This window comes from Manis pentadactyla, chromosome 11, assembly GCF_030020395.1.
Source record: "Manis pentadactyla isolate mManPen7 chromosome 11, mManPen7.hap1, whole genome shotgun sequence".
NCBI lineage: Eukaryota > Metazoa > Chordata > Mammalia > Pholidota > Manidae > Manis > Manis pentadactyla.
The window spans coordinates 10,872,971-10,895,583 of record NC_080029.1 but is presented as its reverse complement, the minus strand read 5'-3'; the positions used below and the strand labels follow the sequence as shown (position 1 = coordinate 10,895,583).

At 40.7% G+C, this 22,613-nt stretch overlaps 1 protein-coding gene and 1 non-coding gene across 7 annotated transcripts in view; both read left to right on the top strand.

Annotated features, from left to right (window-relative positions):
- Nucleotides 1-22,613, top strand: part of UNC79 (unc-79 homolog, NALCN channel complex subunit) — a 249,130-nt gene that overhangs the window by 124,319 nt on the left and 102,198 nt on the right. For all 6 annotated transcript variants that reach the window (XM_036882400.2, XM_036882399.2, XM_036882395.2 and 3 more), the window contains exons 13-20: nt 1,314-1,485; nt 2,821-3,051; nt 11,222-11,412; nt 11,968-12,091; nt 14,063-14,203; nt 16,329-16,550; nt 18,686-18,913; nt 21,507-21,648. In XM_036882400.2, coding sequence (XP_036738295.2) covers nt 1,314-1,485; nt 2,821-3,051; nt 11,222-11,412; nt 11,968-12,091; nt 14,063-14,203; nt 16,329-16,550; nt 18,686-18,913; nt 21,507-21,648 — 1,451 coding nt within the window. The remainder of the gene's footprint in view (nt 1-1,313; nt 1,486-2,820; nt 3,052-11,221; nt 11,413-11,967; nt 12,092-14,062; nt 14,204-16,328; nt 16,551-18,685; nt 18,914-21,506; nt 21,649-22,613) is intronic.
- On the top strand, nt 18,003-18,110 carry LOC118910996 (U6 spliceosomal RNA). The gene has a single exon (XR_005024306.1). It is a non-coding gene; the product is annotated as a U6 spliceosomal RNA (small nuclear RNA).

Genomic DNA, 22,613 nt, shown 5'->3' with positions numbered 1-22,613 from the left:
TGGCAATCAGCGTGAGGGTTCGGGGCTGGGATGTTTGAGGTTGATTGGCAGCAGGGGAGCACATGTCTAGGTAATTCAGTACTGGGGTAGACCAGAAGGCTATGGAGTCAGACAGGAGCCAGATTGTATAGGTTGCTGGCTTTTTCTCCTAACAAATGGCAGAGAAAGAGCTTTAGAAATGTTAGCCTCTTAATTCCCTTTGTGTGGAGAGGCAAGATATTTAAAAATTAAAGAAATGATATTAGAATGTAAGTTTTAAGGATGGGGACTAAGTCTTTTCTGTTTCTCTTATCCCAGTGGCTGATACATGTAGAAATACAATAAATGTTTGTCAAATAAAAAATTACAGAAAGTTTAGAAATAGAAAAAAAATTAACCATACTGCCATCATCATCATCAGCTTCCTACCTGGTCTTCTAGTTTTATTAAAGGCATGTGGCATTTATATAACTGTAATCATGTGAATCCACAAGTCTTTCTGATGTAACTTACCATTACCTCTTTTCCATGGTGTAGTGTAGTTTCCGTATTTATCATTTTTATTGGATATATAATATGAATCTAGATTGTTTCCCTCCACCATTAGCTGTTTAGATCTCTTACAAATATTTGACTATTATGGATGCCTGATAAATATTTTTGTGTCTTGTGCTGTTCCTATATTTTTAAATTTTCTTAGGGTAGACGATCAGATGTGGTTGACTGGGTCAGAGGTTCTGAATATTTTTAGCGGCTCTTTGATATTATCAGACTAATTTTCAAAGTGTGCATATGGATTTATAATGCCAAGAGCACTGTATGAAATTGCTAGTTTTTGCTATATCCTTGCCAACATTGGATATTATTTTACAAAATTGTCACTTGTTTAGCAAATTGAAAAAGGAATCTTTGTAGCTCATTTTTGGCTTTGAGTATTAGATTTTGAATATTTTTCCATTTGGGTACAAGTTCCTCAGTCTTTTTTTGGATCGTGCACTTGATATCCACACAGCTTCTGATTAGACGCAGGGGAAGCATTGACTTCTAGGGGGATGGTTGGTGAACCAGAAGCCAGAGGCATCAGTTCTTTTTAATTCTAATTGATTGGAGGAAGTAGCAGTGGTTTTCAAGCCTCTTTGTGCCTCAGTTTGTTCATCTTTGAAATGGGAGTGGACTACAAAATAAGGTGAAATTAGGCTTCTTGGGATAACTCCTACCAACTGAAAGAAAAGCCATCAGTGAAGCTTGAGTACTCCTGAAGTAATCACTCTGAATAGGTTATAGTCTAGGACATGTTTTCCATAGTCTAACTTGTAACCTCCCCTCTTGGGCAGCTTGTTGAAAGAAGCTGAGTTCCATGCTGAGCAGCGGGAACATGAGCTGAATCGCCGGCGGCAGCTGGGCCTCTCCTCTTCGCACCATTCTCTGGACAACACTGACTTTGATAACAAGGATGATGATAAACATGACCAGCGGCTACTCAGTCAATTTGGAATATGGTTCTTAGTAAGAAAAGAACTATTCTCCACTATCTTATTTCTCTTTCCAACCTTGTACTGATGAGGAATTTCCCTTATTCCTTTTAAAGAAATGAATAATGAACAGTGAACAATTAACCTTAGAAATAGGACTCTGTACTCTAAGACAGTGGTGTTCAACCCTGGGCTGCCTATTGGATTTACCTGGGAAGGCTTTAAAAAATGCCAATCCTCGGATCCCGCCCCAGAACCTGGGGAACTTTTTAAAAAGCTCCATGGTTGATTCTAATGAACAACCAGGTGTTGAAACCTACTGTGCAGACCCTAGACTGAAGTGCACCTTTTGACAGGAAATAAATGGGAAAGTGCTAGGGTGTCTTGTGGAATATTGGATTCAGTATAATTTGCAGATCATTCACATCCCATTGTCCATATACATGAAATTTTTCTTGAAAGTTTAGTCGTTGGAGCTTTTCATGTATTTATGGCAAGTCTGCAGACAGCCAGAAAAATCATAGCCAAACTAACATAAGCAATTTGATTGCTATTGACTGACTCCACTGCAACAGTCATTCGGTGAAGATCAAACGCGCAGACCCAAAGTCCCAAGCAAGCTGGATTTGTCAGTCCTGCAGAGAGGCAGACTTTTGTTTTTGTCCATTGGAGGCATGGATTAAGTCTCCACAGTGATATAGCCCTTTTATGCTTCCACATGGTTGCCTGAAATTTTATTTATTTATTTATTATCAAATTGGAATTTAATTGTTGATTTCGCCTGTCTTGCTCTTAGAACCTATTATCTTAAACACAATGACTACTACTGTGAACTCTCTGAAGGCAAGGATAGTATTTTATTTTTTATATTCGTGAACCCTACTTCAGTGCTTACTAAAAGATTACATCAGAATGAGTGAATGAATGAATAAATGATGAGCTATTTTAAAAAGTAGATAATGTTTTGAAACTGGCTGAGGGGAAGGTATAAGGTTTAAGAACTACGACTGATAGAAAATTCTTACCCTAAATCTGATTATTTTAGAAGTGAAATGTATATAGATTATTCTTTCACTGAAAGTATTTGTGAAATTTCACTTTGTAGGCTTAACCTTTTCAAAGCATCGATCTAGTGCAGATTTTGTAATAGATTTCCTATGGGAGAAAAGACTTATAGGAAGGTGGGAAATTGTAATCTCTCTCTCCTTATAGTGAGAAACAGTTTTTAGGATCAGTGATCATCATTTATAAAACTGTCTGTTTCAGTTGGATTATCTGGGATTTTTTTGGGGGGGGCCTCTAAATGCACATTTAATAATTGTGTAAAGCTGGATGGAGGCTGAAGCAGGGTTACTCTGCCTCTTTCCAGGTGAGCCTCTGCACACCCAGCGAGAACACGCCTACGGAAAGCCTAGCCAGGCTGGTGGCCATGGTGTTTCAGTGGTTCCACTCCACCGCATACATGATGGATGATGAAGTCGGAAGTTTGGTGGAAAAACTGAAGCCTCAGTTTGTCACCAAGTGGTTGAAGACAGTGTGCGATGTCCGCTTTGATGTCATGGTCATGTGCCTCCTTCCCAAACCAGTGGAATTCGCCAGGGTGAGTGGGTCGGGAAGAGGGTGGAGGAGAAGCCCTGCCTTAGCCCCGAGTGTGTCAGTGTCTGTGGAAGAGGAACATCTCTCTGGGTTTTCATCAGTACCGCTAAATGGGTTTAGTTGAGGAACTGCCTTTTAGGTGACAGTGCTGCCTGGGTGTTGGTTTGCGGTGAGAAGGAACGGCAAGATGAATGTGTGATGTACCTTTAGGGATTTAAGGGAATATTCTTTCCTGACGTGGCTGAATATCTTTATTAAGGAACAGAAAAAGTGCATGTCTATGAAGTTGCTAGAACTCAGTTCTTGTCTGGTGGACAGTTTGTGGAGAGGCTAGCATTTGACTAGGGGCAATAGTTGTGGTTTCACATATATTCCTAGAGATGAATGGCCGCAGTTGCTGTCCTCCCTGCTGGAATGCCAAAGGTGTAGGAGCTTCCACGGTTCTCCTTTTCCTCTGGCTTTTGGGTAGACTTTCTCTGTGCTTATGCCTTTTCTTCCACCTCAGCGGATCGTAGGCTTCAGATGTATAGCTGGCACGACCCCATATCTCTTGAATACAATATAATTTGTGTCTAACCTAGCCAGGAGGATGTCCAGAGTTAGTTTTTTGGCAGCCATATGTGAAATTTTTTTCAAGATACTTTCTAAGTTTTATTTTTATTTGTGCTTTCTTTTGGTTTGCTTTCAGTGAGGCTTTGAGACAGGTTTCAGTTTAAATAAGACATTTTAGGATTAGACAGAACATGGACCATCTAAAGGAGGAGCTCTTACTAGGTTTCCAGGGCTCAGAGCAGTCTGTGCATTTATCAAGATACACTTCTTCCTTCCCTGGTGCCACCTACTGACTCAAATATAAAATTGGATTTGTGCATAACAGCAGTCCCCAGTGCCTGGCATACTCTGACTGTGTCGATATGTTGATATGTTTTCTACTGTAAATTCTTTTGGAATAGTAAAGGATAGGTGTGATCTGTTTCTGGAAGATAAGAAATGATTTTGTTGGGAGAACTTTTCCTCTTCCTCCTTGGGTCCAGTGCTTGGGGGCCTGGCAGTAGACATATTAACAAGAGAAAAGACAAAGTTTATTTATGCTTACATTAGGAGCTTATTTATGCTTACATCGTCAGTATTGGGGCATAAGTCCCTCAAAAGCCAGGGATGGGACAGGAAGTGGGGGTGGTTTGGGCTTGAATGAGAAGATACGGAAAGTTCCATTGGGCTTTTTGATACTAATGGCAGTCTGTCTCCATGGCAGCTGAATTCCCAGGGAACTCTCTCTGGAGGGGGATATGGATCTTTTTCTGGAGGCTCTGCTTTAGTCAGATGAGGGAAGTTCAGATAAGGTTCCCCTCTTCATCTTCTTGCTTGAATGTTTTCACTTTAAGATCATCTTTATACCAACTCTGGGGTTCTGAGTGGGTCCCCACACTCCTACCATTTGAAACTTCTCTAGAAGTTTTACACAAAAAAGAAGCCAGACTGACTGCTGTGGAGAAAAGATGCAGGTTAGGAATGGCAATGTAAGAGATCTGTAAAGGAGGAAAAGAACATAGATTAGAACCAGGAAACAGAGAAAACCAAAGATGAATGGTTAGAGTGGACTGTAACCTGTATTCTGAGTGCAGAGGGCGACCAGTAAAGACTTCTAGATGTTGGGCTTGAAGCATCTTTAGATGCAGGAGTGAGAACTGCAGGGTCATTTCCTGGAGCAGAGCATGGAAGATGCAGGTATTTGGTGAACATCCTGAGTGGCCTAAACTGCTGCAGCAATAAGTCCTTTAAGCTTATATCAAATTGTCCTGCTTCAGCTTGCAGGGCTTTGGAACAAGACAACCTGTAGTCTCAGTAAGGATCTGGGATGTCAGGTTTCAGTTGTTAGTGACAGCAAGTCAGGAGGGTGGGAGGAAAATTAGAAACATTAATTACTGACAAAATGTGCAAGACAGTAGGATTCACTTTACAAAGAGGTGAAAGTAGTTCAGAGACAGTAAACAGGACTAGGATCTGATAATTCACAAGGGTTTTACACTGAAACAATAAAATTTCTCTCTCCAATACCCCCATTTTGATCAAAGATAATCAAAATAAGCCTAGTCTCATTAAATTTGGCCCGATTATTTGTGTAAGTTCAGCAAGAATGGAAATGGACCACATCGGATTTTTTAAGTTCACTTTGCTGGAATTTTTATAAAGAATCTCAGATTGGACTTTTAAAAGCCTCTTGAGGATAGGAAGCCAAGCCAAGAGCCGATCGTCATACTTCATTCGCAGTACCTATATAGATTTGGGCGAATTTCTTTTTCTGAGGTCCCCAAAATATTCTAAGATTCCTAAGCCTGCCAGGAAGCGACCTTTCTTACTTGCCTGTAGGCTGGGAGCCCCATAAACTAGATACCAGGCTGGTTTTTCCAAGAGAGCTTTACAAGCATTGGCTCTGTAATGTCAACATTAGGTCCTTAAAAGTGTCTGGTTATATCGGATTCTATGCACATCATTCCCAAATACGGCATTCTAGTCAAAGCTTCGGTGATACAACAGTTTTTTCCAATCATGTTCTGGTACACGGGAAACAGATTCTTATTGAACTTGTGCCAATAACTATACTGCCATGAAAATAACAATATTCAATAAGAGTTTCTGAATTCTGGAGGGATCAGGTAGGGAGAAAAAGGCAAATGTTCATTTATTTGCAAAGGTACAGTTTGCTAAATTGTTGTGAGTTATAGACAGCTTAAGAGTCCTGGGAAGGAAACATTTTCCCAAATCCTTTAAAGTGCTTTCTTATTGGTCTGAGAATTAAATTGATATGAGACAGATAAACAAGAGAAAATCAAATTTAATTTCCTACCTATGGGAACCCCACATACATGAGAAGTTCAAAGGCAGAAATGTAAAATGAGGCATAAATGCCACCCTGAGCTAGGGAAGGGGACAGGGGCTTGGGGCTTCAGAGGGGAGGAGGGCAATGCATAGGGCAGTAAACAGAGCAGGTGTTTGGTAATTGGATGTTTGCCCTGAATACAGATGGGTCACTCAGATATAATTTATCTCTGGTGATAACCTTTGTTATGGGAAAGACCTCAATTTAGATTTTTCTAGGTAGTTAAGGGAGGGGCAAACACTTTTTCTTGAGTCTGCAGGCTCTTGATAGCTTTCAGCTCAAAACAGTCCACATGCTGTTGCCGGGCAGCCGCATCTGGGAAGGTTTCTCCTTGCGCACTAGCTGAAACCTCAGCCTGCGCAGGAGAGGGTTCTTGACTCTGATCAAGAAAGAATTTATGAACAGGTCGGATGAGTGTGGGTAAGGAAAGAATTCATTAACGCAAGAGTAGTAGTGAATGGTAGCAGGCTTGCAGGCAGCAGAGAGCAGGGAAGGACAGAAGGAGGGAAGGCAAGTCCACTGGACTCCTGCTTGGCACGGGGCAGATCCCTTGCCAACTCCTGAAGCAGAGTCACCTGGAGTCCAGTGTCCACTCGAATCTGCCTGGCATGGGAATTAATCCCTACTTCCCCAGGATTTGGGGGAGCTGTGGAGCGCTGGACGGAGTGAGATTATGTTCTGAGAATTTCCCCAAAGCAAGGAGAGGAGATTTTGGGGGCCGGCTACTAAAGAGCATGATTGTACAGCTGCAGTCCTGTCTGGGTCACCCAGGCGACGGGAACTTGCAAGCCCAAATTCAGAGCTCTCAGTAGCCTCTCCCTATTTCTCTAAAGTAGAACAGAGAGAGTGAAGACTTGTGATTAAGTTTAGAAAATTGAATGAATAGCGAAGTAACAAAGATGCTTATCCCTGGGAAAGGGGTCTCTTATTAACCTCCCAAGAGGCTTGGAAGAGCACAGGGGCAAAATGCAGTAAGTTGAGCAGTAATAGTCTTTATTTAAGGCAAAGTACACACTCAAAGAAAGGGGTATGCAGGCAGCCACAGAAAGGAGGCACGCTTAAAGTTTAGGATTTGTGTCTTTTAAGGATTTCAAGAATAGGGTAAAGGGCCAGGGGGTGTAGGCTTGACATGTGGTCTCATCTCTGGTGAGAAACTATGTCACCATCCATAGTTAGTCCTTTACATATTCTGTAAGATAAATGTAACACAAGGAATTTATTGATCCTGTTCTTCAAGATAGTGGTCACCCTCAAGCAGTGGGAACATACCATTTAGGGCTGCTTGCCCAGCCTTAAGGTAGGGTCAGTTGTTGGCTGATTACCATAAAATATGTCAGGAATCTTACTTCCTAATTCTGGTTTTTGAAATGGAATCTTAACCTTAAGATGGAGTCCCTCTTGTTCTTACTACGCTATTTATATCTCAACATTTTTCATCATAGGCAGGAAAAATTAATCATGATGCTTGTCCTCTGTCCCTGCTCCATCTCAGTGTCAAAGTGGCACATTTTGAGGCAGCTCGTCCGTGGCCCCTAGAAGAGAAAACATATCCAGAAAATGGCACATTAAAGAACCAGCAGTATTCCAAAGAAGACCCATAAAAAGAATCATCTTTCTTCATTAGTTTGATAGATTAGCATATAAATGCATTTTTTGACTTAGAATATTTTCAGTTTATGGTAGGTTTATGAGGACGTAACCCTTACCGTAAGTTGAGGAAGATCTGTAGGGACCTTGTAGTAGAGGCTGTCAGAGTAATACAGTTCACTGGTTTATATAAGAGTTGGTTTTCATCTTTGCCCCACTTTTATTTGAACAATTTTCTAGCATATGGAACAAGTTGTTAACCTGTTCAGTGTAAGGGCTTTTCACCAATTAAAGATGGGGCAGACCTTTCAGGTCTTTTTATTTGCTTTTTACCAAAATTTTTAGGTCAGCCCTTTAGGATCTTTTTATTTGCTTTGATGTGTAATCTCCTGGAGGTGGTGGGTCAGCCTCGTACAGTTGCTTTGGTCCACTAAGAGGTTCCTTTTGAAAGGCTACAGTGTGCTAAGGAAAAAGGCACTGGAGGTTTGTTAAAGGGGGTGTTAATTGGTGCTTATCAGGAGGAGAAATAAGTTTCTCCTATTTTATGACAGGGCGCAGAAGTGCAAGTGAAAGAAGGGCACTCCTCAGTCTGAGAGCCTCAGCTGTTTCTTTGGATATTTGCGTTTTGAGAAGCTGATTCTCAGGTCCTGAAGAAGATGGTTCTGGGTGGCAGAAGATTTACATCACAAAGAGGGAGAGGAAAGATGCAAGTTTTTAAAGTAACTGGTCTGAAAGGAATTTCAAGGGCATATTTGTCTATTAACAGGTTTTGGCTTGGAAAACAATGAATTCTCCTGGTAGCATCAAGCTTGCACAAGCAGACATTGTAAGGGAGGGTGGGGGTGGGCGTGGGAAGTGGACAAGATTATCGATGTTGAGAGTCTGAAGGTTTTAATAGGTCCAGGGTTGAGACTTTCCATTGAGAAGAGGTTGAGGCCAAGACAATTACTGTTAAGTGCTTCCCCTTAAGTGCAGGATAGTCCCTTTTCTAATGTCCTGACTTTTTATAGTATCTGCAAGCATCTTGAGATAACAGGGGAGGCTTTGGGACTGGTAAGAAAGTTGGGTGGGCTTTGGGCTACTTCTAGGGCTGCAATTAAGTTTTTGTACAGACTCAGTTAGTCAGGTGATGACAATTATTTTTAATACTTCAAAGAATTAGATGGCAGCCTCAATAATAACATAAAGTAGCTGGCCTGCCTATCCAACTACATGATTTTGAATTTACCTCTTAATATCAGAGAGAAGATTTCCAGCTAAGATAGAAAACAAAAGACTACTATGTCCTGAGACTTGTAGATTTAGAACAGTGTGCCTCTGCTGTATCTTTATAAATTGCTTGACAAAGCCTCTAGGATACATTCCTCTCCTCTGAGTGCATTATTTCACTTCAGCCCAATTCAGTTTCAGAGGGAAGACCTCTGTAACAGCTCCTATCAGGCTCTGAATATCAGCCTTCAATTGGGTCATTCCCAGGTGGTGTAGGGGAGTTCATGCTGGCTGTGGATTTTTAAATTTTTGTTCTAAATCTGATTTCTGTTCTTGAATTTTATAAAGGGAGTCTTTTAGGCGAGCTGTGATCCTGTTTTTGTGTATCCTGTCAAGTTGATCCTCTCATATCGGTAATAGGCCATTTGTTTAGAGAACTCTCTAAAAATCCTTTTAAATATAAAAACTTTTCCAAATCGAAGGACCCCATTGTCTGGTCATTGACAATTTAGGGTCTCCACAGGGATAACTGTTCCAAAATGTGACTCAAATTTTGGAGCAATAAGCTTTTATGTGGCTTGACCATAAATTACATAGCATTGACTGAAATCAGCACAGCCATTGTGTTTAAGGAAAACAAAGGTTTATTCAGTGTTTTGCTGAGGACCATGGCCTGAGAGCAGCCCATCAGTGTGTTCTAATAAATTGCCCCAGTGGCCCTTTGATTGGGACATCTTAAACATTTTTTGCAACAGGGGGTGGGTCAAGGAAGAAGTTATGTCAATCAAGATATCAGGGACATGTCATAAAAGAACAATGAAATTTTGTTGCCATCTATATGTGAGAGGAGGCAACAATTACAATTGCTAATTCTCTTAAAGGATTCTACTAGGGACACAAGAACCAAACTGGTTTATCTTTTTTTGAGGATTCCAGGCTGGATTTTTTCTGGTCATGGGTGAGGGCTGAGGGGCTGTGGGTCTTGTGACACAGGAAGAATGTCTGCAGGACATCTTTGTAGCACAGTAGGAGCTGACCTGGCTTACTTGGGCCTCTGACAGCCTGCATGACTCTGCCTGTGCGACCCTGGTGGGGAACACAAAGTTTCATTTTAGTTCACAATAACCAGAGAAACCTCAGAAATGATACATCCCAGGACCACAACTTTATCAGTGTTAGCTCCTCTGAGTCTATGTAACCAACAAGAGAACAACAACATCCCAGAAATATCATCACTCTGTGAAAATATCTAGGCAGTCATCTAGGATTTTGGCCAATGTAATACCAAATAAACATTTGAGCTTTAAATAGCATTGATTTGAATAATGTTTTGAATAATCTGGAATTCTATAATATATAATAATTAAACCATTAAAATTGGGTTCATTTAAAATAAGGTAGTGTTGCTCTGGGTGGAGGGGTTTCCCTCCCTGGGGCAAGTTTCCCTATGAATTCAGTAAGACTGAATAAAGGCCAGGGCAAGAAGTTGGGCTTCTAAGGGGGCTTATTCTCACGGCAGTAGGTCTCAGTCTCTCCTTGGTTCCTTCTCTCCCTGGCTGCTGGCTACTTCCTCTCCTGCAGCACCAGAGAAACTCTGGGGGGGGGTATCTCTGGTGACTGGGGGACACCTGACCAGTTACATACCAGGAACTGAAGGGATGAGAGAGTGGGTGTTTCTTCTCCACCCCTCCCCTGGGCCAGATATACAAGGGGCACTATTAAGGCCAGGTGAGCATCTTGGTCAGAAAGTTCCATTTTCTCTACAGGTAGTTTTCCACAAATCTTATTACATGGTAAGGATTCAGGACCAGTCAACCCTTTGTTACTTTGATACATATATTAAGAATATAGGATCTTTATCTGAAATCAGCATTACAAACAGAGTCTACATTTGAGATTTTAATTTTTTTGTACTAGAATATTGATGGACTATCTTAATTAGTAAAAAGTACCAGTCTTTCTTAGTCACAGATTCAACTAGTCTTAGGGCATTAGGAAAAAATAGGGGCAGAATATGCAGCATAGGGAAAAATAGCACCGTCAGCCACTTTATTTTCCATAATGAAAACTGTTCAATAATAAGTATACAGTAGTGGAAATTTGTGTTCCTTGGAAGGTATAACTGAAATGGGCTTGTCAAACCTCAGAAATAAAGGTGCTGCAATAGTATTCTCACCCTGGTAGGAACAAATCTTTGAAATTTAATTCATTGTAAGATTTGGCATGTCTGCAGTAGAATAGTTCAAATTCAGTCTGTGATTAATATTTGAACCTATTTGTAACAATGATTCCTTTTTTGTAACTAATAGATCCTGGTAGGTTGTAGATTCTTACAAACCTGCTCTGAAGATACTTGGCCCAGAATTCAGATGTAATGGATTATGGTCTTTCTCTGTACACACTTCTTTTAGGAAAGTAGTCCTAGAGTGTAATTGTATTTTGTATAACCCAAAGTGCATTTTTTCCTTTTTCCCTGTGGCTGTGGAAATGCCATCAGGTTGGTGGATACTGGGATAAGTCCTGCAGCACAGTGACTCAGTTGAAGGAAGGTCTCAACAGAATCCTCTGCCTGATCCCCTACAATGTGATCAATCAGTCTGTGTGGGAGTGCATTATGCCAGAATGGCTGGAAGCCATCAGAACAGAAGTCCCAGATAATCAGTTAAAAGAATTCAGGGAAGTATTAAGGTGGGTAAGTAGTTTAATGAAGTCACAGTAATTATAATGATATTTAACAATTATTGAGCACTTACTGTGTACCAGGACCTGTGCTGAGCAATTTCTATATCTCATTTACTTTTTAACAACCATATAGAGAAATTTGAAGGTGCAAAATGAAATAGTTGCTCTAAATCATGCCACGATGATTTGAAATTGTTCAGAGAAGATTTTATTCATGTAGAATAATATATAAATACACCATTTTGTTTGCTTATTTTCAAGTACAATTATGATTTGGATAAAGTGGGAAATGTGCAAAGGGAAAATTTTGGATGCTGGGGAGCAAGTCTAATTCCTTAGAAATGCAGTTCCTTCTGTTAAACCTTGTATGAGTATGAACACTAATGCTGTTTATAACCATATGAAATCTTTATATCTGTTACAATGATATAAGCTACTACAGCAAAACAGTTCAGAACATTACTAAAGTGTTTGGGTCCCCAAATAAGATATAGTTAGAAACACAACAGCAGACCCTAATATATGCCCCCTGGTCATTTACTTTTGTTGCTCTGCTTACAGCAAAATGTTTGACATTGAACTCTGTCCTCTACCTTTTTCAATGGAAGAGATGTTTGGCTTTATTAGTTGCCGGTTCACAGGATACCCTTCCTCTGTGCAGGAACAAGCTTTACTCTGGCTTCATGTAAGTGAATGATACTTTCCATCATTTTGGGAAATAGTTCTTAGCCTATGAACTTTAGACCCCCGGGTAGAGGGACAGGCAGTGATTGCAAAGAGTCCATAAATCCATATGTATGCTGGGGACTGTCTGTAGACTAGTTATTCATTTGCATAGGTAAATAGCTGTATTTCAAATATATGGAGCGTTAGTTGTTAATAAAATACAAATTAATGTAATACTATGACTAATTTCATACTGGCCTTTGTTCCTTGTGTTTTTCTGTCAATAGACACTAAAAGTAGAATAGTTGTCGTGTGGAATTGATAAACCTTTTGATATTAAATAGGTCCTGTACTTGAAAAAGTTGAGAGTTACAGATTTAGGGAGTAAGGAGTTCATGCTGTTCCCTCAGCCTAGAATGACTTTTTTTCCTGTCTCCATTTGTGAACTCCAGCTTAACCTTGAAAGTTCAACTCAAAAATGATCTCACTTCATCTATGAAGTTTTCTGCTACTTTATACCCCATCTTCCCATCAGAATTCATTATTCCTTTCCCCAGTATTCATACAGATTCTTTGTGTAAATTCTCATTCTGTCTAATAATATAGCTCATTTTTGTCTCTTCTCCTGATTAAAAATGCCTTGAGTGTGGAACAGGTGTTTTTCATTTTTGAATTTCTAGCTTCCTTTATTCTTTCTTTGTAACATGTGGCATATACTTTTCATTTAGTGGTTGTTCTTAAAGTTTATTAAATTGAGTTGAATGCCTGATATAAAGTTTGGGAAACTTCAGAAAAGGAGGATAGAATCAGTATGTAAATTAGCAATGGGTGCAGATACTTTTCTGTATCATAGATGGATGTAATCCCCCAAGCTTTATAAGTTGTGGAGATGCCTTTCTGGGTTCTAGACTAAGGGACAATATTTTTCACAACTGACAGTTAGCAAAGGGACCATTTTTTTTTAAGTCTCCTTTGGGACCTAGAATTTTAACTTTGGGACCCATGTAAGATCTCAATAAGATAATTTCTCATTTTAGGAAAGCCAGCCCTACAGATGGCTGTAAGTTCTTGCTCAGTTACATACCCTTTAAACTGTGTGGTCTGAGGCAGCGGGTGAGCAGACAGGGCTGTGAGCCTCTATCCTCGCCAGAGCTGGAACACTTACATGCTTTATGGGCTGGGCTTTGACACAGTTTTGGTTTGAAGAGAGTTTGTGGTGCAGCTGAAGGAGATTTTAAACCACTGGTCTAACCATTTGGGGAATAAAATAAATAGTATAGTGATTTGGAATTGACTCATTGATTAATTGTGAAAACAGTTTCAGAACTCTTCCGTGTTAGATACTATAATAGGCACTGGGATAGAAATGGGATAAGAAAAGGTCTTTTCCTCATACTTTCTTCAAGGAGCTCACAGTGGGAGAGATAGTATTAAATAATCAAATATAATGAGCAGTGATAATTGCTCTAATAAAGGTAGGTACAAAGTTCTAAGAAAGCGGAGAAGAGGGATAGATTAATTCTGTCTGAAGGAGGGTGGCATCTATTTCCAGAAGATTCATTACAGACAAGGTAATTTGATTTTGGCAGAAGGCTACCTGAGCTTGCACTAGAGAGCCAGACCAGGTGGGGCATTTAGATCAGAGTAGGGGTGGACAGGAGGTGACTGCTCGTAGATTGTGCTAGCCCAGGAGAAAGGTGATGAACTGAGGCACTTGCAGTGGTATGGTAAGGAGGGCATGGAGTCAGAAGATACAAATTTTAATAGAAAGAACATGCTATTTATTGGATTTGGGGAGTGGGGAAGAGGGAAGGTTCAGTGATAACTGATTTTTTGGTACAAGTAATTGAGGACGACTGTGCTGATAGACTATGGGTAAGGCTATATGTCCTCATGTTCAACGGTTCACTTTGGAAAAAAATGTTAAGTGTAATTTTTTTTGAGTTTTAAAGTTTATATTTTGGGGGGGATATATGCCTTTTTTCCCCAGGTGTTATCGGAATTAGACATCATGGTTCCACTTCAACTATTAATAAGTATGTTTTCTGATGGGGTTAATTCTGTCAAAGAACTGGCAAATCAAAGAAAATCAAGAGTCAGTGAACTGGCAGGGAACCTTCCAGCTCGAAGGGTAATTATTCCAACTGTTTTTGTCTTACTTGTTAAGATCTTGTCAGTTATACCAGGCCTAAAAGTAGCATCATAATAAGTTCTGAAAATGCTTTTTCATCCCGTCTCACTCTGTTAAATCTTTGAAGCACATTAAATAATAGAAAACATTCATCTAAGATATGTTTGGCATAGTCTGTGATCAGTTAAGTTATTGGGTTTACATTTTCCTTTGGGTTTTACCCCTATGCATCCCTATTAGCTATCTCTTACCTTTGAGGAAAGTAAAAAGAATAGTTTGGGGAGGGTACTACTCCTTTTTTTTTTGGCATCCTGGTGAATCAGAATTCTCTGTCAGCTACTGTGCACATCATTGCTTCCCTTTGGGGAGGAGGAGTTTGGATGATTTTGTTTTCAATTGTGTTTGGTTAGATGTGACCAACTGGTGGTGACTGTGAGTGATGCTGTCACTATGAACCAACTGAGCCCATTTTATTGACCCCTGTGTACATTTGTGGATGAGACCAGTTAATATAGTCTTCTCTGAAGTATATCAGGACTGTTGGAAAGCTTTGATAATTTTTCTGTGGAGGACCTGATAGAGTTTCTGTTGATGTACTGACAACCCTAAACCCTGATCAGTTGTGGGGAGGTTGTCTGTCATCTGATGTTGGGCAGGGCTGTTCTCAGCTCTCTCCTTGTCAAGCCTCTGTAACATTTTCCCCACCACACACCGCAGTCTCTGTCCTTCCACCTGCTTCCTAGGGATTAGAAAATGCAATGTAATCATGGGATCATAGTTTGTATTCAGTGCTTTTTTTCCCTAATCATTACTTTTCTCATCTGTCCCATAGGAACCAGCTGCCAAACATTGCTATTCTGTTTCTTTCTTCTGTAACTTTTAATATTACATTACTTTGTTAGCACTTTATATTGTGTAATTTATTCATGATTAATGATATTACAGAATTGTGTGAGGCAGTTGGGGAAGAACGTATTGTCCTCATTTTACAACAACTTAACCTGTGGTTCAGTGAACTGAAGTGTTTTGCCATAGATAACACTACTAATATCCAGTTATTCTGATTCTTAATGGGATACTCTTTACTTTAAATATGATGTTCAAGGAGCTGTCTGGTTGTTAGAGAGATATTTAAGAGAGGAAATCTGATTTGACGGTGATGTATTTCAGTCAGGGTCCTGCTACAGAATTCATCTCACATGGTTCAGATGAAGAGACTTCCATGGAGACTCTGCCTCCATCAAAGTTATGGGAAAGGTTAGAACATGATAAGGGTTGGTGAGGCACCAAATGCCAGTAAAAGTTCAGTAGGAAGCCATTATACCTGTAGGGCTGAGAAAGCAAAGTAGAGAGTTCCTGGAGCCCATTGGGGGCTGAAATTATAAGGAAGGGCTGGCTAGAGATGCTGTGCAGTGATGGAGAGACTGCTAGAGATGTAGCGTCAAAGCAGTCAGAGAGTGGGAGAAACACTCCTCCTTCTCTCTCCTCCAGCTTTAAGACTTCTGCTGTTGCCTCTCATTGACTGAACCCCAACTAGCAGGACAGCCAGGAGAGACTCAGCCCTTGACATCCTTGGCATCCTTAGGCACAGAACAGGGCAGAGAAGGGCAGTGAGGGCCTAGGTAGGGGAAAGAGGTTGGAATGGCAGGTGGAGAAAAACCAGTACAAAAAGTTTGACACTGTTGTTTTCCCATGATAGTTTGTAGTTACAGTACCCGGAGGCCATTCTTTAACCAGTCATGTCAGACTGAGATACTGTGCTTATGATACTAATACTGATCTTGCAATATTTTACTTCTGTAAGTTCTCCTTTCTCAGATTATGGTTTTAGGTAAATACACACAATAATGTTTTATGGGATGAAAAATACAACAGCAAATACTTCTGCTTTTGTTCTTCAGGGTGCTGACAATCACCTGACAATTAGAAACTTTGGATGATTTTATTTCATTTTTTTTTTTTTTACTTTGAGAATATCCATAGTATTTGGAGGCAATAATCTATTGGCTAAGGGAAGAAATCAGTATAACAGTTGGAAATACCTTCCAAAGACTCCCCAGGTATTTTAAACAGCCATTTGAGCTTCTGCGGGTTCACTTACGTCTGCCGATGTTCTTTCTTGTAGGTGAGTGTTGCCTCTGATCCTGGTCGACGAATTCAGCACAATATGCTGAGCCCATTTCATAGTCCTTTTCAGAGCCCATTTCGGAGTCCTATGCGTAGTCCGTTTCGTAGCCCTTTCAAGAATTTTGGACACCCAGGAGGAAGGACTATTGACTTTGATTGTGAAGATGATGAAATGAATCTAAATTGTTTCATCCTCATGTTTGATCTTCTCCTGAAGCAGGTAGCTGAAGTATGAGCTTCCTTTAGTTCAGAGGTGAAGAAGGAGGGAAACATGTAGAGTGATTCTTTCTATGTGTTGGGCATCTTCACACTTTCTGAAATGATGCATCATCGCTCAAGACATTACACAAACTCCTTTGGGGATTTCCTAAAGAGACTGAAAGTCCTTGTATGAATATCTGCAATGATGTTGACATGTGAGAACGGATATGAACTTTAGAAACACCTTATCATCATTAGAATTGATTCTGTTGAACACATTTGGTGAATAAACTAGGTAATGCTGGTAATTGTTGGGAAGAGCAAGTTACAACTCTACAGTGAGGGACTTATTTTAATGTATTTCCTTAATTAACTTTTGAGGTAACTTTAAGAGAGAAGTTTAAAAGGCTTTGGTTAAGAGAACATTTTTTTCTTTTTCTTCTGAAGCAATTTCAGACTTGCAGAAAAATGCAAGTATAGTACAGAGAATTCCCAAATACTCTTCTCCCAAATTCTCCAGATATTTACATTTACCACATTTATTTCTGTCTGTCTTGGTCCGTATGCATATGAATGAATTGCAGAATATTTAAAAATGAGTAAGTTGCAAACGTATTTCTTTATCCTCTCAAGTGAGAGGCTATTTTCTAAAAAATAAGGACCTTCTCTTAGTTAACCACATACAGTTTTCAAAATCAGGAAATTAATATTGTTATAATGCTGTTATCTATTACTGAGCTTACAGAGATTATTCATTTTTAAATTGATATAATCATATCATCTGTATCGCAAAAGAAAAAAATTGTTTTTGATCCAGCATATAGTCAAGCATCCTTCATTGCAAATATTTGTCCTGTCTCATTAGTCTTCTTTAATCCAGGACAGTTCTTCAGTTTTTATCTTTTATGTTCTTGATGTTGTTGGAGAGTACAATCCAGTATTTTGTAGAATGTCCTTCAATTTGAGTTTGTCTGCTGTTTCCTTGTGAACCAATTCAGGTTAAGCATTTGGGGCAGTAATATCATAGATGTGGTGTTAGGTCCTTTCCAAGGCATCAATCATATCAGGAGGAATATGAAGTGTTAATGTCCCCTTTCTGGTGGTGATAACTTGATGAAGGTGAATTCTGCCAGATTTCTCTACTCCAAAATTACTATTTCCTCCTTTGCAACTAATAAGTAACTTGCAGAGGGATACTTTCAGACTGTGTGATTTCCTGTTTCTCAGCAGACTCTCACCTACTAGTTTTTGCATCTATGGATGATTCATGCCTGAGTCAATTACTACTGTGATGGTTACCAAATGGTAATTTTCTAATTCCATCATTTCTTTGAATTTATTAGCTGGCATTCTATCAAAGGGACAGTTTTTCCTTCTCTCTCCTTTACGTATTTATTTGCTTATCTAACTTATGCCTGCATGTACTCATGGATTCTTACTTTATTCAGTAGGTTAAAACCTGTTACTATGAGTGCTCACTTCAGCAGTGCCTATACTAAAAATTGGAATGATACACAGAAGATTAGCATGGCCCCTGTGCAAGAATGACACCCAAATTCATGAAGCATTCCATATTAAAAAAAATCTGTTACTACGATTATTTATTTTGATGTTCATGTGTCCCGTATTTGGCCCCTGGGAGTCCCTTCAAGCTGGTTCCTGAGTTCTTTTGATATATTCTCACCATTCTTTAAACATCTTAATTTCTGGCATGACAAGATGTTCCGGGCTCATTTTATATTTTCCTAGCTCCAATTCTGAAATCAGCCATTTCTCCAAGGAGTCCTGGTTCCTTTTAGTGGATAATGGTATTTAGAAACTGAATCTGGACACTAGGTGAGGAGAAGCATTTTTAAAATGTATAAAATCTCACAAAGTGATAAGTTTAAAAAACAACTCTTTTTAATATTCTTCATGATTTTAAAAATAACTGCTGTCTTGTGTTTATATTTCTTTTTAGAAGAATTCATGGAAAACAGTTGTTATTTATGGTCTATAAAGCCTTATCATCTTTAGATAATATTGTCGTCAGTTAGTGAAAATTGTCCCCAGTTAGTGGGCCAATGGAATATTGGACAAAAGGACCAAACTCCTTCTTCTTCTTTTCTTTTCTTTTTTTTTTCTTCTTTTTGCCATTTTTTGTGTGTCTTTCAGATGGAGTTACAAGATGATGGGATCGCGATGGGTTTAGAGCACAGCTTATCAAAGGACATTATTTCCATTATAAACAATGTCTTCCAAGCCCCCTGGGGGGGCTCTCACACCTGCCAGAAGGAAGAAAAAGCAATTGAGTGTAACTTATGTCAGTCTAGTATTCTCTGCTATCAGCTTGCTTGTGAACTTCTGGAGAGACTGGCTCCCAAAGAAGAAAGCCGGCTGGTGGTAAGCAGTTGAAGAAATGAAATAACCTATGTCCATTAGGAATAGACTTCACTTGCTGTGGAATGGAGTCTTCCTCTCATATTATCTTGTGTTCCATGCTGGGTTATACATGAGACTGTGTTAAAAGAAAGTTTTCCGGTTCCTTCCACCAACTCAGGCTCCTGGAAAGAGCTGTGAGATGGAGTTATATCATACAGAATTCTCGAGTCTTGAGTTGGGGTTCTAGCACATCCATTCACACAGTTTTCATAAATACAAAGCATTACTGGTATCCTTGAAATAACTTTTATCACAAAGTTATATCATAAAGTTTATACAACAGTGAATACTACAAAATATACATATCAAGTGTGGAGTGAGTAGATTGGTAACGGCCACTGAGAATTCCTAGATAACCTCAGTATATAACACCACCACTGAATTCATCAACAACCAGAAGTAGATAGTCGTGTGGAGTGACCAGCATGTTGTGGTGGGATGTGTGGAATGAGAAGGGAAAGGGCTAAATGAGAAAGGAAAAAAGTAGAATTCTGGGGAGCACCAACTCCTAAGAGGAAAAACAGGGAAGTACAGACCAGAAATACTTGAGAAAAGACCAGACACAAGAGAAAAACTGAAGGAGCAGCAACTCCACAACCAAGATAAGAGAGAGTTTAGAAAAGGAAGGAATAGCTGATCATGTCCAGAGAAGACAGGATGAATAAAAGACTGAACTATGCCCAGGGGAGGCTAAAATTAGGAGTCCTTTGTGTTCCTGGGCACGGTAGTAAGCATGGAGTACAGTCATCTCTGGCTTAAGGACAAAATCAGCTGAGGATGTGGCTACATGAAGCACAGACTTTGTTTTCAGAAAGGGAATGAGAGGGTGAAGAGGGTGGAGGTGAGTGTCCTGAGCCGCTGCCCTGCCCCCAGCAGGCTTTCTGTATTGTGTCAGTTTTCATTGTGTCCCATGAAACAGGGAGGAGTATGCATAAATGTGGAGAAACTGAGCCATCGAACCAATTACCCGTGTGCATGATGCTGGTAACATTTGTCGTGTGCTTACAATAACAAATTTGGAGGTGAAGCTAAAGGAGTGCATTTTGTGGGAGGGATGCAGTCGGCAGGAGGGCTTTGTCTTAGAACGCGTGGTCTCCACGGTGTGCACCAGCCACCTTGGCTCTTGTTTTCCTGGGACCGGGGGAGGGCAGGAGGTGAGTAGCGGAGGCTCGGGCTAGTACGCAAGCCAGGTAGCACCATCCCCGCCACCTTGGAGGATGATACCAGAAATGTGGGTTACTGGGTGCATGCAGAGGAGTCAGTATGCAGGAAACTTGTCACTGTACTGAATTTTATGAAACTTGGTATATATGTATAATTTGATTAGTGTCTTGTTCGTGGCTGACCTAGGAAGAGGGCCAGCCTTAGCAAAACTCTAAAGCTGGCAAAGTGTTCTTCAGGGCCCTGCCAGTGACCCTTTTGAACCCTCCTGTCTTTCTTCTTGGTGTCCTTGCTCCCCATCAATCCTTGTCTCCTTTCTTTGAGCTGGTTCTCAAATAATTCTTCAAAAAATGCTTACCGGTTAAAGTGTTAACTGAAAGAAGATACTTTTAAAAGAGGATATTTAAAGGTGGAACTTGAAAGAGAGAGAAAAGCTGGGATAGGAGGCTGACTAGAGGTGGATATTCTGAATGGTAGCCCTAGCTACTGTCTGCTCTCTGCCGTCTTCTCGTTTTCACCCATTTTTGCAGCTAGTTTTATATACATACACATGTATAGTGTTAAGTACATTCACATTGTTGTGAAATCAATCTCCAGAACTTTTTCATCTTGTAAAACTGAAACTCTGTCCCCATTAAACACTAACTCCCCCATTCCCCACACCCCTTATCCCCTGGCAGCCGCCATTCTACTTTCTGTTTCTATGAGTTTGACCGCTGTAGATACCTTATGTAAGTGGGCTCTTAGCAGTATTTGTCCTTCTGTGTCTGGCTTATGTCACTTAGCATAGTGTCCTAAAGGTTCGTCCACGTTGTTGTTGTGTGTCAGACTTTCTTTCCTTTTTAAGTCTGAATAATCCTCCATGTGTGGACACACCACATTCTGTCTATCTGTTCACCTGCCAATGAACGCTGGGCTCCCATGCCTAGCTCTCCTTAACTCACGTGTTCCAGCACTTCTTGCTCCCAGGAGTCGACTTCCCCGGACAGCCAGTGTTTGCATCTTAATATATTCCTGCACACCCCCCGTATTATTCCCTCCTGCTTAAGTTCCATTATGGAACAAAGTGTGCATGAATTGGAATCACTTGGTGAGTGAGACATGATCCCATGGCTTAAAGCAGAGATGGGAAAGGAGGCCTAGGAAAATTTAACAATGTTTTTGAGATTTTCTTCCATATTTATTTCGAGAGAATGAAAAATGTTTCAGAAATTACTGATTCAGATTTCCTTTAGCCATTATGGAAATAAGCTCAAGGCTCTTCTGAGGCAGGAGCTTTGCCTCAGGGGCTGGAACGCAGCAGGCACTCAGTCGATCTCTGTCGAACTCAGCGGAACTGTTTTTTACATCCCCAAAGGGCTGCTCATCTGGCTGCTTGTCATATTTGTTTCAGGAGCCCACAGACAGCCTTGAGGATAGCCTCCTTTCTTCCAGACCAGAGTTTATTATAGGCCCTGAAGGTGAGGAGGAAGAGAATCCAGCAGCCAAGCATGGGGAGAACCCAGGCCACCGCACTGAGCCCATGGAACATGCTGGTAGGTGAACTTCGGCTCATGGGGGCGAGCAGTGTGCACATCCCGCTCTGCACAGGCCGAATGGTCGGAACCCTGGTTACAGTTTCGGAGGTTGCTGTAGACTCAGGCAAGTTCAGGCTTGGCTTCCTCAGTATAGACTTGTGCAAATGAACCATATCCCCCCAGAGTATGAAGTGAGCAGATCCAGGATGTGCTTCTAGTGGAAGAGAGGTCACCAAGCATCCTTCTGGCAGCTGGAGCTGGTTTTATCAGCCCAACCCCATCTTTTAGGGTGGAAAGCATTACTTTCCACTTAGAGTGTATCGTGTTCTCTGTGGACAAGTAGCTATGAACCAGGGCTGAGCAGCTGAAGTGGAGGGTGCTGAGACACGGCAGCCAATTAGGGCATTTGGCCATAGCAAGAGTGTTTTGGGATAGAGGTAATGGAACTTGAGCTCATGCAGATTCTGTGCCCAGGAGGCTTGACCAGCTCTCTGGACAGGCTTACGTGTATAGCTGCACGGTTTATGCTCTAAGGCTGGTTGGCCTGGCTCAGAGCTGGGAGGAAGGATGGCCTGTTTTTGGTTTGCTTAAAGGCTGTGTGGGGGCTAACTGGGGACAGCAAGATGGCAGGCAGGCCCAGAATCACCCTCTAGTTCTTTACACTCTGAAGGAGTTTTGGGGATTTAGGATGTAACTGCACGTGCCTCTGGGAAAGCCTGATTTCTAGATCAGCCCTATGACACTCTGGGAATTTGTACTGGACCTGGAGCAAATCTGAGTAGCTCTTTATCTTCCTGCTTGCATTGTCCTGAACTGTTAGAATAGCTGGTGCCTTGGAGGCCTACCCCTAGAACCAAAGTTTGGAAAGCATGGGCTTTCCATTGTTCCTTCAGTGAACAGCAAATACTGTTAAGTGACTGTTGTGTGGGGTTCACTGTAGCTCCTGGGTGTCATTCAGAGCAAGGTAATGGCATCATTACTAC